Source organism: Gadus macrocephalus, chromosome 16, assembly GCF_031168955.1.
Source record: "Gadus macrocephalus chromosome 16, ASM3116895v1".
NCBI lineage: Eukaryota > Metazoa > Chordata > Actinopteri > Gadiformes > Gadidae > Gadus > Gadus macrocephalus.
Window position 1 is genome coordinate 4,367,841 of NC_082397.1, and position 16,322 is coordinate 4,384,162.

At 45.2% G+C, this 16,322-nt stretch overlaps 1 protein-coding gene across 3 annotated transcripts in view; it reads right to left on the bottom strand.

Annotated features, from left to right (window-relative positions):
- cog6 (component of oligomeric golgi complex 6) overlaps nt 1-14,825 on the bottom strand; it is a 30,032-nt gene extending 15,207 nt beyond the window's left edge. For all 3 annotated transcript variants that reach the window (XM_060074513.1, XM_060074511.1, XM_060074512.1), the window contains exons 1-9: nt 14,608-14,825; nt 13,940-14,083; nt 12,797-12,868; nt 12,225-12,283; nt 5,198-5,309; nt 4,491-4,573; nt 3,929-3,999; nt 2,933-3,026; nt 975-1,103 (exon numbers count right to left, since the gene is read on the bottom strand). In XM_060074513.1, coding sequence (XP_059930496.1) covers nt 975-1,103; nt 2,933-3,026; nt 3,929-3,999; nt 4,491-4,573; nt 5,198-5,309; nt 12,225-12,283; nt 12,797-12,868; nt 13,940-14,083; nt 14,608-14,733 — 890 coding nt within the window. In that variant the 5' untranslated portion in view covers nt 14,734-14,825. The remainder of the gene's footprint in view (nt 1-974; nt 1,104-2,932; nt 3,027-3,928; nt 4,000-4,490; nt 4,574-5,197; nt 5,310-12,224; nt 12,284-12,796; nt 12,869-13,939; nt 14,084-14,607) is intronic.
- Between the last annotated feature and the right edge of the window lie 1,497 nt (nt 14,826-16,322).

Sequence of the window (16,322 nt, forward strand, 5' to 3'; positions counted from 1 at the left end):
CATGTCTGTCTGTGTGTGTGTGTGTGTGTGTGTGTGTGTGCGCTTGTGTTTTTATCTAAGTCTGCATGCGAGTGCCTGTGTGTGCGTGTGCGTGCACGGCGTGCCGCGTGTCTGCGTGCGTGCTTGTGTGCTTGTGTATGCGTGCGAGAGGCCTGTCTGAGGTGTGGTGCGTTCGTGTGTGTGAGAGAGGTGTGTGCTGTGTTTGGGTGTGGTGTGTTCACCTGTGCGTGTGTGTGTGTATATGTGTGTAGTGTGTATGTCCGTGTGTGCTAGATTTCTGAGAACCTCTGATGAGGTCCATAAAAGGGCAGCCATTCTAAGAAGAGCTCTTTTTCTCTCTATAGCTCCATGGGAGATAGAGAAGGAAATAAAGAAAAAAGAAAACACTTGATGGAAACAATAAAAAATAAAAAACTAACTGTGACTAGGACACCTGACGACCGTACATGGCAGAGTTACTATTTAGTCATTTAGCTGACACTATTATTCAAAGTGGCTTTTAGTGAATATATGACCAAAGGCAGAACTTGTACGTTACCATACATGTCTGAACATGTTACTATATATGGCTGTTCCTGCTAAATCAACATCAATGGCAGAGCTATTATATATGACCATATATGGCACTACCTGTGTCTTTCTGCCAACCATAGATAGATAGATAGATAAATACTTTAATAATCCCAGAGGGAAATTATTTAAGGAAGGAATTGGGTTAAGTCATTTGGTACTTTGCCCTAGGTGTAATCATCCAGTATGACATTTGACATGTATGATAGATTTAAAGACCATCAAATAAAATAAACATGCAGGTTTTTCATCCATCCAAACTCCAATACTGAAGACCCCACAGCCTGTGAGTGACATTTGAAAATTGTTTTAAAAAATGCTGCATTCAAATATTCGAATATTGCAGTTTTGATCGAAAAGGGATATAAATAAAGGTAGATGATGATGCGTGCGTGGGGGGGTACCTCATGGGGTCGTGGGAGTGCATCTCGATGGGGCGCGGAGTGCCCCCCGGACCTCCCCGCGTGAGGGCATCGATGAACCCCCGTACCACCGCAGCCCTGCGGGCTGTCCCAAACTCATCGAGGGTGTACCTGCGGAGAACACCACAGAAGAAGAGGACGGGTGGATGCAAAGGCACGGAGACACAACCACAACACGTGGAGAGACAACTGGCTGTTTTCAGCAGCCGGCCATCATGTGGAGGTGAGGGAGTAGGGACGAGAGCAGGGGATAGGAGAGAAGGGGGAGGAGTGAAGAGCAGAGGAGAGAATGGAGAAAAAGGCTGGCAAGGGTGGGAGAGGAGAGGGGAGGAGATGGGAGGAGGGGTGAGGCCTATGGTGGCGCTGAGGAGGGGTGAGAGATGAGGAGAGGGGAGGAGATGGGAGGAGTAGAGAGGAGATTCGGTGAGGGGGAGAGGACAAAAGAGACGAGAGGAGAGGAAAGGAGAAAGGGGAGGAGGAGAGGCGAAAAGAGACGAGAGGAGAGGAAAGGAGAAAGGGGAGGAGGAGAGGCGAAAAGAGACGAGAAGAGGAAAGGAGGAGAGGCGAAAAGAGACGAGAGTGGAGAGGAGAGGAGAGGAGAGACGAGAGGAGAGGGGAGGAGAGGAGGAGGGAGGAGGAGAAGAAGGGCAGAGAGGAAAGGAGAGGAGAAGGTGGGGTGAGGACATGGTGTGGTCGCCTCTTGAGGAGGAAAGGGAGTCTCCAGGAGTTTGTTTTGGTCTCTTGGCGGTGGGGAGGCGGGCAGCAGACTAAACAGTCAGGGAGTGTGGAACTTTCACGGCGTAGAAAGATTTGTGTTGCCATCTCTTCAGCCTCAACATCCTCCAACCAACCAGAACCGCACCCAACCCCACCACCGCCAACTAACAAACCCCACCACACAAGCCCTTTCCGCTCGCTTGCTCTGGCCTTGACTACAGGGGATTCTGGGACAAACGACAGGTGCATTTACAAGTACGTGGGAGAGAGGGGAAATGGAGGTAGGGAGGGAGAGGAGGGGGAGGTGGAGTGGGTTGAAGGAGGGGACAGGAGGTGAGGGGGTGACATGAGGGGAAGAGAGGCAGGGTGGGAGGGAGGGTGGGAGGGAGGGGAAAGGAGTGTTGTGAGCCACAGAACACAACATCTTACGGTGAGAAGAGGCTGTGTGGAAACTGTGGGGGTAACTTAGGGTCGGAGGCTTTGTTTGTGAAAAGTTTATTTATTACCAGAAGACCTTTTGGGGCCGTGAGTCACGTTGATTCACACGGCCATCTTAAAGGCTCAATGCTACCGCCAATAGTCAGGCGCCGGTCACTCATTGTAGAGAGGTTTTGTAGAGCTTTTAAAACATATTCATTAACTATGTATTTGGCAAGGCAGTAAACCATTGTGTGCCGATTACACAATAAGATGTAATCAAATGAATGAATGGAATAATAATCTCGTCACTGGCTTGCGATTGTAATTCAGGGGGGGTAGGTGATGTACGAAGAGGAAGACTGAAAAATAATAATAATAATAATAATAATAATAAGGGCCGTCCTTATTATTATATTCCATTAGCTGAGGAAAGGGAGAGAGGGTGAAGAGAAGAGAGGGTTGATGAGGGTGAAGGGACGCAGGAAGGGAGCAACCCAACGAAAATAGCATAACATAATGGGAATGATAATGATGTTTTGGAAATTAAATGAAGAAATAAAGCAAGGAGTCGCGAAAGCCATCAATAATATTTTAAGCCGAAATAAGTGTCCGATGTTGCCTCTCACTAGAGAGCTGAACACATATTTGTTTTTATTCAAAGGTATAATTTCTTTAACCATCAATTGTTGATCGTTTCCCATTTTAGATACTAAACATATGCCGACCGATAATCACAGGTAAGAGTAACTAGTGAAATACGGTGTCTGTGAGTACGTGCATGTCAGTCAGTGAGTGAGCATTACTTGTAGAGCACAGGTCTGTCTTGTAGAGCCTCCATGGCCTGGCTTAGTACAGGACTGATGTCACAGCTCTCCTGAGTCAGCCCTCTGCACTCATCTACACACACACACACACACACACACACACACACACACACACACACACACACACACACACACACACACACACACACACACACACACACACACACACACACACACACACACACACGTGTCAAATGATGAGGAACGTAGGCATGCCATATCATATTATGTCTGACAAGAAATAATTGCATAAAGATTGTGGCCATCATGCCCGTAACCTGCTGTGACACACAGAGAACCTCTAATCTGCTGGACTTTTCACCGGTGAATCATAGACTCGTGTTACGTAGATCAGCATGCAAGTAGGAAGGTATTCCGAAGAGAGGGAGAGACTGCTCCTCCTGGTAATACTGTCAGCTGTGCACAAGTGTGAGGAGGTGGACGTGCAGGGCAGCCCTTTCATAAGGTTCAAGGTCTCTTTTAGCTCCACACAACAACCCCAGTATATTGAAACCATGGGACAGGGGCAATTATTTGGCCTTCGTCCCGTTCGTTAATAATATCCAATCGTAATGATGGATATGATTAAAAAACGGGACAAAGGACAAAAATTGCCCCCTGTCCCCCTCTCTCCCTCCTCCCTTTCCCTCCCTAGTCCCTTTCGCTCCCTCCCTCCTTCCTTTTCTCCCCTCCGTCCTTTCCCTCTCTCCACCCTCAGCCTCTCCCCATCTAACCTCACCTCCACCCTTTACCTCACCTCCACCCTCCCTCCCTCCCTCCCCTCTACCCACCCTCCCTCCCACCATCACCTCCACACAATCCTCCGTCTCCCCCCCCCCCCCCTACCGTCCTCCGTCTCCCTCCCCCCCCCCCCCCCGTCCTCCCGTCCTTCCGTTGACGTCCCACAACGAGGGCGCAGCATGAACCACCCCCGCGGCGGCCCTCTTGGCCGGCGTCCGTCTCGGCTCTACTCACTCTGTGCCCAGCGGTAGAGCTGCTCGTAGGACGTCTCCTGTAGCACCGCCATCTGCTCCATGATCTCCAGCCTGAGGAGACAGGCAGGGAGAGGGTGAGAGAGAGAGAGAGAGAGAGAGAGAGAGAGAGAGAGAGAGAGAGAGAGAGAGAGAGAGAGAGAGAGAGAGAGAGAGAGAGAGAGAGCACCTCAGCCCTCGCAGGTCACATGGACCTCTCCGAAAACGACACGCCGTGGCCAACGGACGGCCCTCTTTGTCCTCCTGGCCCATCCTGCTTTCTGTTGCTTTCATGGTTTAGTATTAGAGGAGGTTTGCATTATATGGGTCCCTTGGTACGACTTCACATAACCTTCACATTATTAAGATCACCAGTGCTTTGATTTGTCTCTTTGAAGTATGAACATAATCGTGAAGTACTGGTGTAGATTTAGTGACAATTTGTATTTAAATATATATATATATTTATTTTTTAAACAGACGTGTTTATCCAGATGTCGACTGGTATAAAGTGGCAAGTTAAAAAGTGGCAAGTTATAAAGTGTTATGAACGGCTCATCTCGTACCCTGCAGTTTGCTGATTGGTCCTCAAGAGAACCTTGACGTCCTCATGGATCTGCTTCACACGGGTCAGAGCTCGGAAGAACTCCTGGGTCAACAGAACGGGTCACAACGTCACACTTTGCGACCTGCTGACAAGACAGTGTGACCTCGATGCACACAAGTGGGGTCAACATGCAGTTCTAGTACAAAGATACAAGAACCAAGCAATGATTGGAGGGGCCGAAAACAGGGATGAACAGAGATGTTTTTCACCACCGAAAATAAATTAAGTCTATAAAGTGGATGAACATGAAAATTGCTGTATTATGGGCTTGGGTAGGGCTGGGCGATTCATCAAATTAACCGCGATTTCCATTTTAGCGTCAAACGATCACAAAACTAATATTATCGAATTTTCGTTCATTTATTTTTTTTCTCAAATGTTTTATAGAAAGTGCAGAACAGCTGGATACATATCTGTACATTATTTTAGATTTGAACATTTTCTTTTTGACAATTTTGTGTATTTTTTTTAAAGGTGAAATTTCAAAGTTCTCAGTTACAAAGTGTTGTAACAAAGTGTCAAAAATAATCGTTAGAATAATCGTGATTTCAATATTGACCAAAATAAGCGTGATTATGATTTTTTTTCCATAATCGAGCAGCCCGACACTTGGGTGCATGTCTCGAGGGGTGTGGTCAGGGCGTCGGAGCAGAAGCCCTTCCTCACCTCTGTGATGGGGCTGTCCCTGGCCCCACGCAGGGCAGCCATCTCCTGCCCGCTCAGCTGGAACTTGGTCAGGAAGGCCTGGGCCACCTGTGCCCTCACCTCCAGACGATGGCTGCAACGCAGAGGAACACCCATCACTCATCCATCGGCTTCATCTGCACATCCTTCACTCGTTCATCCGTTTACAAGGCATTCCTTCATTTATTCCTCCGTAGATAGGGAGCCCTTCACTCATTCCTCTGTTTACAAGGGAGTACTTCACTCAGTCATTTAGTTATCCCTCACTCATGTTTATAGGCAATCCTTCACCCATTCATCTGATTAAAGGCAATACAGTTAAGGTTTATTGCTGATTATAGGTATCCTATCCTTGGTAGAGAACTTTATAGACAATTCATTGTATGAGCATAATCTCTTGTTATAACATTCCAAGCATGCAGTTTATTACTCGATAAACAAAAAGGCAAAGTGTGCAAGAACCTTACACACACAACCAAATGCATCATGAGTCTGGGTTGCTTGTGTGTAATGGTGTAATGTCCAACAACATGCTGCAGGTGGCAGCAAACCTCCTCGTAACTTGTCTGCTTGAGTATAGAATAGTATAACGTCCACTGAAACTCACTGAACCCTTACGAACTGAGGTCAAAAAAAAGAAGAAAAACTGAAATTAAATAAAGACAGAGGAAATCAGTCAGACCTGGAGCCTGTTCCTATCGGTAACACCCGAGAGATAGCTATCTGTGTCACAGCTTCCCGACACAATGGTCACCATAGTTACCACCATGCTCACACAGGGGCCTTGTGTCAGGGGATAGGCGGCTAACAGAGAGCGAGAGAGGAATCTCTTCCCCTTGCCAACTCATCCGTATAGTCTCTCGCCCGCCCTCCCGGGATGGGCTCGCATGTTGTTTAAGCTTACCTCCCTTGAACTTGGAACAGTGAGCCAGTACGGGTTGAGTATGAATTTCGGGCTTTTCTGTATTTGAAGTGAAACCAAACCTCTCTTTGTGTCTGTTAATGGGATCATTTATGATGGGTCTTTTTTTATATTGGTTTTTGAGGTCAAGTGTGAAATATACAGGCCTCAGTTTCAGAAAATCTTTTCAGAAAAATAAATGTCCAAAGTAGACTGTTTCCTAGAATAACATTTTTTGAGCGACAGCAAGAATGACAATTTTGTCAACAAACAGAGTGCATCAATCAATCAACCTTTATTTAAATCGGGCTTGACAAGGAAAACAACAGTCAAGTCAAATGTGTCCATATTATATTAATTTAGAGGAAGATGTCAGTCAGCCTTTCACTATTTAAAAATAGTTACAGTGTCCTCAGTTTGAGCAACGTCTTCATACTCGCTCACATGACAGTTCTTTTATGCATTACATAACAGACCTTTCCTACTTGACTTTAAATCACATCTTAGCCCCAGGATGAATACACCTGTACATGTGTCTGTGTGTGTTTGTGTGTGTGTGTGTGTGTGTAAGCAGAACAGCCAAAGCAGTGGGTTATCTTCCTTTCTTAAGGGCTGTCACGACTACATACATTCTTCAAGTGTGTATCATCACAAATTCTGAAGGCACAGCCAACTCCACATACTAACCACAAGGTAGGGAGCTCTGTCGGAGCCCGTTCCCTGAAGGAGAACTCCTCCATTCCTAAGTTCACACATGGAGTTGTTCAGCAGATGCTTTGATTCAAAGGCTCTTGGAGAGGCTGAGAACAATCACAGCAGACAATCCGTATCAAGGGGCGCTACAAGAAAGTGCTGCAAAACTTCTAGTTTCAAAAACTGCACAGAATGCAGAGGACCGATAGGAGTCTGTGAGAAATATACCGAAACAGAGGGATCAAGGACCTTGTTAATAGGGAACATTATCCTGCTTATAAAAAGTATTCGTACGAAAGCAATCAGCAATTGGGTTCAAAATCAAAAAAAAAAAAATATCCGTTCCACTAAAAGAAAGTCAGTTCAATTCTATGCTTGGATATAACATCCACAGCAACAGTCTGTTATTCACAACAAACGGTGTACTTTTCAGAAAACAACCGTCCGTAGAATAGTGCAATTGACCATCACAACGGCCTATTTAACAACCCTAGTGGAGGTGGTTTCAAGTGCATCGCAGTGGGAGTTTGTGGATCAAAGTCAGATATGCTCTGAATTCAACACGAGTGTGAAAACAAAGAGCCCCGGTGGTTTGAAGGGCGGTGCTGACGGCTGCATTGGGTTTCTGACAGCGAGCCAAGCCCGGGGTGAAAGCCCCCACTCTAAGCACCTCTTACAGAGAACCTTACCCCGCTAAGCCCCCCGCTGTAGGGAGACCCAGCGGGCGTGTACTACTGCACACGCGCAGGCACTGCCTTTTTTATTTTTTGTGTGCAACCAACCGCAAAAAAAAAACCTGCAGTTCTATCAAAGTCAGACTTGGATACTAGAACACTCTATGACACAATCGAACGCTATAAAGAATGAAAAACCATGTAATCATCTCGACAGCTGCCGGGATACGCCACCTGACCTGAAATTAACCGTTGACAAATAAGCTCCTTCTTCAAACACAGAACATACATTTTCAATCTTTAAAGAGGGGAAAATTATAGCAACAAAAACGCTAAATAGACGTGGCAAATGACAAGGTATACCATCTCCGTGAAGCCTTATCACACCGTACCGCGCCATGTCACTGGGGTGACTCAACAGTTAAAGCCTCGTGGAGCGGATCGCCTGCTCTTGCCTGGGACGAGGAGGTGGAATAGAGGTCTTTGCGGGCTGAAAGCCAAGCGACCTGCACCTCCTCTGATGGCAGGGTTAAAACCCATTTGGGGGGTGGGGTGGGGGTGGGGTGGGGGGGGGGGGGGGGGGGGGCGGTTAACCACTGAGGCGAGGGGGAGCATTCGTTTTGCCGTGCGCTGATGACCCCCGCGCACATTGGGGGGCCTCGTCAAATTCACGTGCACGCTCTCATATTCACATTGTCATAGGCACACACACACTCGTGTATTCACGTGCGTGACCTCATTAAAAGCCGTTCAGGGCCTCATGACCGTCCAGTGTCACTTCACACCGCGGGGCAGGGTTCTCCGCCAGCGGTCCATGTAGCCCCGCTGCTACGCCTATAGCCGGGGTGAAAATGAACATGTCCAACACTGTATGATATCAACTGGTGGCCATTCTGTCGTTCAGCAGACGGAGCTTTTATCTGAAGCGACCTGCGTTGAATTTTGATAGCCGTCATGTAAGAGAAGGTAGGTTTTAGGAGGCTTCTTCTGACTCAGGGCTGTCTGGGACTGTCGGCTTTGGGGATCAAACCCAGAACATTTTGACCGGGACTCACAGCCCCTGGCCGCCACACTGTCCATTCGGCATTTAGTAAGAGAAACATTTTGCACTTTTAGGCAGAAGATAAATAAATCCTGCAAAAATTAGTGGCCACTTCATATGACATTGACATTTCTAGAGGGAAGGGGGAGTACAGCTCTCAACAATGTTTGGTTTGATCAACGCCGTTTAGCCACAGGTGATTAGTCTAAACCAACCGCAAAGACCCCTTTGGGCAAGACGGCCAGCGAGGCTGTGTTCTCTGCGTGTCTTACAGCGGTTCAGAGGCGTCTGGACTTGTCTCGAGCACAACGACACGGCACACGGCGCAGGTGGGTTAGCAAACCGTTAAATCACAGAACAACACACAACACTTATTGAGCTCTAAGTGACAGCTTCTTTCGGCGTCCCCTCTTTCAGGCCTGTCTCGACCCGTTGTGGGATCAAGGGGAGGCGCGGCCACGTCTCCAACGAGGTGGTCAAAGAGGGTTCCCCTTGTACCATAGCTTCCGCTGGCTTTTCAGTTGCGCGTTGAAAGAATGAAAAAAAAAAAAAACGTGTGAGGGCTGTTTGTTCGATTTTCTGTTCATTTTTTTTTTTGTTTCCGTTTCATTTAGAAAGCTGACAAAAGGCCCTCCCGTGCCACCGAGAGATAAGAGAGCAAACAGGAGGGCAGGAGTAAGCACACAAGGCCCTGTGTTTGTCTGCCTTTGGAAAGTGTGCACACAGCTGTTTTCCCCATCACATCGAGGCCCTGTGAGCTGCACTAATTAGCAAGTGTTGCTACCGGAGGTTATGCTACGAGTGGGACTGTGTCAGACTGAGAGAGAGAGACAGGGAACACCAAAAGGCAAAGACTTGTGTTTCCTTTATTAATGAGTCAAATTTTTTACATATAATTCTATTTAAATGTAAAGATCGAATTGATGAATTTTTATTTCAAGGTGTGTTTCCAACTGCAATAATCTACAGCGCATACAGTATATTTGCACAGCTTGGAACTATCCTCTCAAATGTAAGTCAAGATTGAATTGATAAATCCCAGATGGGAAATCAGGGATCATTTCCTCGACTTGCAAAAATCCAAAGAAGAAAAGTTCAGATGTATTGCTTGATTGCACATTGAATATGATACATCCACTAGGCTTCCACTTCAATATACACACACCTATCAGGAGAACCAAACTCTGGCTCCATCTGGCCAGGGGTCAGCCCCACTCCATAAAACTACAATGTCCCACAGTCAGACAGATGGTGCCTGCAAGACTGACGGTCCCCACGAGACCATTACAAAAAGAGAGTGTGTGTGTGTGTGTGTGTGTGTGTGTGTGTGTGTGTGTGTGTGTGTGTGTGTGTGTGTGTGTGTGTGTGTGTGTGTGTGTGTGTGTGTCCCAGGTACAGTCTTCCTAATACTTATGTTGAGTGTCCCAGTGTGTGTTTAGTGTTCCAGTCTGTTGCCTATTAGCCATGTTTCATGTTCCGCAGTGTGCCTCGATGTCTGAAAGTCCCCCACCCCACCCAAACCCAGCTGGCCTTTACTCCTGTTGTGTCACGCCATGATCAGGGTGGGGGGTCCCTCTCGCACTGCTCTCGAGCACAGCGCACACAGACGACAGCGCGTGTCAGGTGGCCACATTAGACCCAACGTTGAGGGAAGTGTTTAAAACAAGAAAATGTAATTAAACACGAGCCTGTGAGTGCTCACTGAATGCTGATTGTCCAATCACAGGGCTGAATGCCCACGGCACACTGCGTCCTTTTGCATCAACGTAACTGGAGTAAAAATTGTATCCTGCCCCTTTTGTGGTGCTACAGGTCAACGTCCCCGACACGATCCGTCCCATGATGCTTTGCGGCATGCGTCGGGGCCTCCAGTTCACTTCATAGTCAGCGGGGAGGGGCGTTGCTTCGCTCCGTCTGCAGCGTCCTGTGGGGCGGGGGGGCGGTCGGGCGGACTACGGAGCAGCCAGCTGCAGCCTTCCAGCTGCTAGCAACGCCCCAAGCGTGCCAGAAACTCGTGCTCTCTCGCTCTGGCCGCGCGCCACACCAACCAGGCGCAAGGTGAACCAATATCACTTGTCTTGGCTGGCAAGAGAGTGGCTACACACAGACTGTTGACATCGCTATTGATGTGGCCTCACTGTAAACACACTCATGTAGATTGATTATTAATTTATTCTGTTGGCCAGCAACGTACCGATTACCATCGACACATTTGCACATATTTGCGAGAGGGAGGGAGAGACCGAGATAGAGGCAGAGACGCAGAGAGAGAGAAAGGTAAATCCATCAAAGGGGGCAAATGGGGCAAATCCATCAAGAGTTCTTAAAGGGCTGTTCCCCATCTATGCTTGCGCTCTAGCTCCAGGGCTAATGCGTCAGGGCGCACGTGAATATAGAACATCAGCATGTTACACTCTCCTCACTCCAAACCTCACTGAGAGCGGGAGATAGAGGACGTAACAGTCTCTCTCTCCACCAGGCCGACCTGCTCATGCACTGATGTATGGAGAGCCAGGAAACCAGTGGCGCGTGCACCACCGCTGAATAAAGAACGGGGAGGGAAGCAGAGCCACGTTGAGCCGCCGTCTCCCTCTGAATAACTCTGCTCGATGGCTGGACCCAAACACAGTCGGGCTGCACAATTGCATATTAATCGAAATCTAGATTTGGCCCCTGCAATCAGCTAATTGGGAAAGTGAGCAATTCATGTTTTACTAATTGTATTTGTAATGTAACAAGATAAATAAATAGGATTTTGTACACCAGTTACATTAAAATAAAAGTACAAACTGTTTCCACTCTGCAACTGCTTTATTATTAATGTATTTATTTGCCGTACGAACCATGTTAATCTGTCTATCACAATATCGGGCAAAACGAAAGTATAATGTGGTTCATACCCAAAGCCCCTGACCATCCAACTATGACCCTGAGTAGACTGTTGTCTGGCTTCTCTGAGCACGATCTCTGCACGCTGTGCTATAGATGAGCGCCAACACAGCCCACAGTCAATACAGATAAACACTGCTGGTTAGCATAGCAGTTAGCATGCTCATGTAGCACAACATGCTAACAGCTGTTCTACATCTTTGGATCCCATAGCTCATTCATTCATAGCCATTCCCATTACTACGTACTATTTCTTATTTATTTTGTCATTGCCGCTTTTATCCGAAGCGCTCAGGGCATGGCAGAACCAAGAACCAAAAACCTTTGAGCTCTAATGCAGAACATTTCTGCCTAGTATGAAACACTGTAACCACTGCACTATCCTGCCCAAAATTGAGGATTAAATAAGGATTATGCAAATAACCATATTTTAATGCTTTTTCTCTGGAAATAAAAATGCAGCATGCTAAGGAATATATCAATATGACTACTTCTTAGCCTGTACACTACAATGTACTTGTACCAATGGGTGATTGAAACCATTTTAAAACACTGAACATTGCAAAAACTTTGCAGACCAACATAACTAGGCCTTACGCAATATGCATTTTACAGAATACATTGCATTGTTATCAATAACTTAAAGAAATTCAGGATGGCTTGTATATCAGCAACCCGCATTACGTTATAACAGCCTTGCTATATCACACTAATTCGTTCTCGTCGAGCCAAAAAGCAATATGGGTCTTTGAAAAGTCTTCGATGATTTCAATGTTTTTGCTGATAACAGAAAGAAGAAGAAAAACTCACTTTTCCCCCTGGAGTTTGTTTGTCTTTACTATCAGGTCCTGGGTCTGCTCTTTAGCTGCCTGTTTAAAGGAAAAAGCATTTTTAAAGCATATAAAGCATTTAACAACAAAAGAATAAGCCTAGTGCTTCATTCGAATACTGAATTTTAATATGTGGAACTAAATTGCTGAGATTCAAACTATTACTCTTATAACTTATAATTTAGCATTCACATTTATCCAAAGTGACCTACAGTGAATTAAGAACCATGTTATGGAGCAGCAGGTAAGAGGCACCTTGCTCAGGGACACCTACAGCTTGGGCAGGCAGCTGACTTCTTGCGCATTAAAAAGGTCGGCAAGGTCGCAAGAACAAAATGACTTAAAAAGGTGGAGAAAACAAACAAGCGCACGGACCACGCACTCCTGTAACCTCCGACATTTTGTAACTTGCTGAAATCTCTTCCGGTGACAGCAATGCGAGCGCTGTGTGTGACTGGTGTGACATTCAAGGTCGGGCTTCATTTATTTTGTTTGATTGTTCTTTAAAGTTAGCTAAAGCTCCTTTAATGCTGTAAATATAAAGTCTGTTACCTTGAGCCTGCTGGTCATCTCTTCACAACAGGTGCTCATCGCGTGGACGTCCTCATTAACACTCTCCAGCTCCTGAAGCAGAGACACAATGGGTAACACAAAGCTTTAAGATGATAATGTGCACTACAATGACCTACTCTTTTCACATTATAGTGTTGCCCAATATAAAGAAATAATGTTCCCCCCCCCCAAATACCGATATTGGATGTAAAACTATTCCGATGGCATTTCTTATCTGCCAATAAACTTATATATGTGTAACGGTATGTATAGGTATTTCGCTTCAAGCAGTAAAAGGAAAACCATGTTTTAACAAAACCCTGCTTTATTGAACACAATTAACATGTGTATATAACTGTAATCTCTGCATTAACTAAACACTTCAAGTGCATCAGATTTGCAGTACCATCCAGAATGCCACCATGTTCTAGGATGTGGCTGACTTTGTGTATTAAACTTGCTGCGCTCAAGAACACACTGCCTGACCTGCTCTTACTTGTTGGAAATGAAAGATCTTCTGAACTTTAAGTGGAATTGGTTTGCTGTGCGGGGAACTTCGACTATGCTGGATGACTTCCTACACACAGGACGTACTCGTGACTTTGAAGTTTTGCTTTTTGAACCGGAATTCAATTAAAACATAGAAAACAGAACCGTAAACAGTAAAGGAGCATGGTGGTGGAGCACCACTACATTATTGTTTTAGGAGAACCCTGATATGTTTTCAGATAATCTGGTGCAATTAGGCTTAAATATATATATTTTTTAATTCAAGGCACAACAGAAATATAACAAATGTTTTGTGACTTTGTAGAACATGAGGTAATACAATTATTATTTAACCTTGACGTTAAACCTTTGCTTAAACTGTGTTTAGCTTTCTTTGAGTTTATTATAATTTCTGGGTTTTTGTAGAAAGTAGATAACCCTCACTTTGTCATAAAGACTCAATGTTATACAGGCTCATATCGCTATATTGCATATCTGATAAATTATAAAACATATTGAATTAGTTTTCATAACCATTTTCATGTCATGTTTCATATGTGGTTTCATTATAAACATCCCTGATGTTGCATTCATTCATAAAACATAAATCTCTCGTACACAGCAATACTTTGTATGAGCGTGGCTTATGCCTACCTCTTTGACATCTTTAAATATCCTTGCAAACTCTTCGTTGATGGACAGGCTTCGCCTTTCGATGTCCCCCCTGAGGTTTCTCCTTGTGCGTAAACTGTTCTCCGTGAAAAAGACAGACAGCGCTTTCAACGCCTCCAGCATCTCCTAAAACCACACCGAATATATTCATGAAGGACCAGAACAAAATAAACCAGATCAAGGCATGGCTAGATTCATTAAGATACGACGCCACTTTCAGGTGTTGTAGCAGCAAATTACAAATAGAAACAGTGCAAGTCAAGGCAGAATGATAATACGATAACAAGTGATATGCATAGAGTATAAGGCTGGCTATTAGGACTGGAGGTTGAATATATAAAATAGCATGGGTACAATAAGACCTGAACACTATTATAATTATTACCCATACAGCAATTAGCATAACCTGAAAGGCCTCCAGAATCTCCCGAAACAACACAGAAGAGGCCTATATGTCAGATATCATAAAAGCGTTGCTGGATTCATTATAAAGGTTTGACACCTATGCATAATGGAGAGAATACATAGACTCTATTAAATAATAACAATTTAATTAGAACTGCACACACCACAACCGACATTTAACATTAAAATGCAATAAATACCATGAATAGTGGTTGGTACTATGGGGGTAATAATATGCTTGTCACCTTGTCATTGTCCAGCCGTGTCTCCAGGATCTTATTCAGCTTCCTGGACAGCGGGTTGTTTTGTTGCGGTTGTACATTTGCGTTCTGGACAATCTCGGCCGACATTTCCACCTTGTTTTCGGACATTGTAAAGGAAAGAAGACCAAAACACAACCAAAACACACACCTCCACGTCGACTTCCTGGAAACGACCGCGTGCGGCAGGAATTACGTTCCGTGTAGACCTAAGGGATGAGAGGTTCCGGGACTCTCGTGTTGTGGAAGAGCGCGTACAATTATAAATAACTAGTTATAGTCGTTAATAACCTTCCTCATATGGATAATAGTATTTATATTTAAGATAAATAATTTAAATACATGTACAATAACCGTTATTTCGTATATATATATATAAATCACTCTCAAACTCTCTATATATATGTGTATGAGAGAGAGAGAGAGAGAGAGAGAGAGAGAGAGAGAGAGAGAGAGAGAGAGAGAGAGAGAGAGAGAGAGAGAGAGAGAGAGAGAGAGAGATTTATATAGAAGCATATTTTATGTTATACTTCATGTGGATTATAGTTCACCTTGTTATAAACTGTATCTAATCTTTCTATATATGCTGTGTGTGTCTGCGTGAGAGAGTGGTATGAGAGATTTATATTTCACCTTTTTGTTTTTGAGAGAGAGAGAGAGAGAGAGAGAGAGAGAGAGAGAGAGAGAGAGAGAGAGAGAGAGAGAGAGAGAGATTTATATAGAAGCATATTTTATGTTATACTTCATGTGGATTATAGTTCACCTTGTTATAAACTGTATCTAATCTTTCTATGCTGTGTGTGTCTGCGTGAGAGAGTGGTATGAGAGATTTATATTTCACCTTTTTGTTTTTGAGAGAGAGAGAGAGAGAGAGAGAGAGAGAGAGAGAGAGAGAGAGAGAGAGAGAGAGAGAGAGAGAGAGAGAGAGAGAGAGAGAGAGAGAGAGAGTGAGTGTGTGTGTGTGTGTGTGTGTGTGTGTGTGTGTGTGTTGTGTGTGTGTGTGTGTGTGTGTGTGTGTGTGTGTGTGTGTGTGTGTGTGCAGCAGGGTACTATGGTCTTACCTGGAGACATTTAAATGTTACATTTAATTTTTATAGTTTTAATTATTATTATTTTTATTTAAAAAGTAGGCTGCTATTTATTCGTGAGTCAACCTATTTTATTACTGTGGATTGGCAGTAAATACATTTACGTTTTCCATGCCAATAAATTGCCCGTTGAATCTTGCAATTTGAGAGAGCGCGAGGGAGGCATGATCAGAGAGAGGGAGGGAGGGAGTTATGCGAGAGGGAAAGAGAGGGAGGGAGCTATGCTAGAGGGAGAGAGAGGTGTCCAGCCCCTGGGTGGGATCTGAATAATGATTGATGGTCACCTCCAGAGAGTTTCCCAGACCAGCCCACCAGCTCCACCGGACCCTAGGAATACCGAGACACGGGATCCCACTCCCAGCAGCAACACGTCCCGGACCCTCACAACTACAGGCTCCCCACGAGTCATCTTCTCGCTATGATCTCACACGGAGACGGATAAAAGCCATTCCCGCTGCCGTTGTATAAACCGGGACGCTATGTTCGTCGGGACTATCATCTGCTTCCACTAAACAGAAACTTTTCCAACGGACTCGACACGGGAGAGTAGAGGCAAATGGGAACATACGTCCGACGACTTCTCGGGCACGGTTTATTTCTTCCAACATGTAA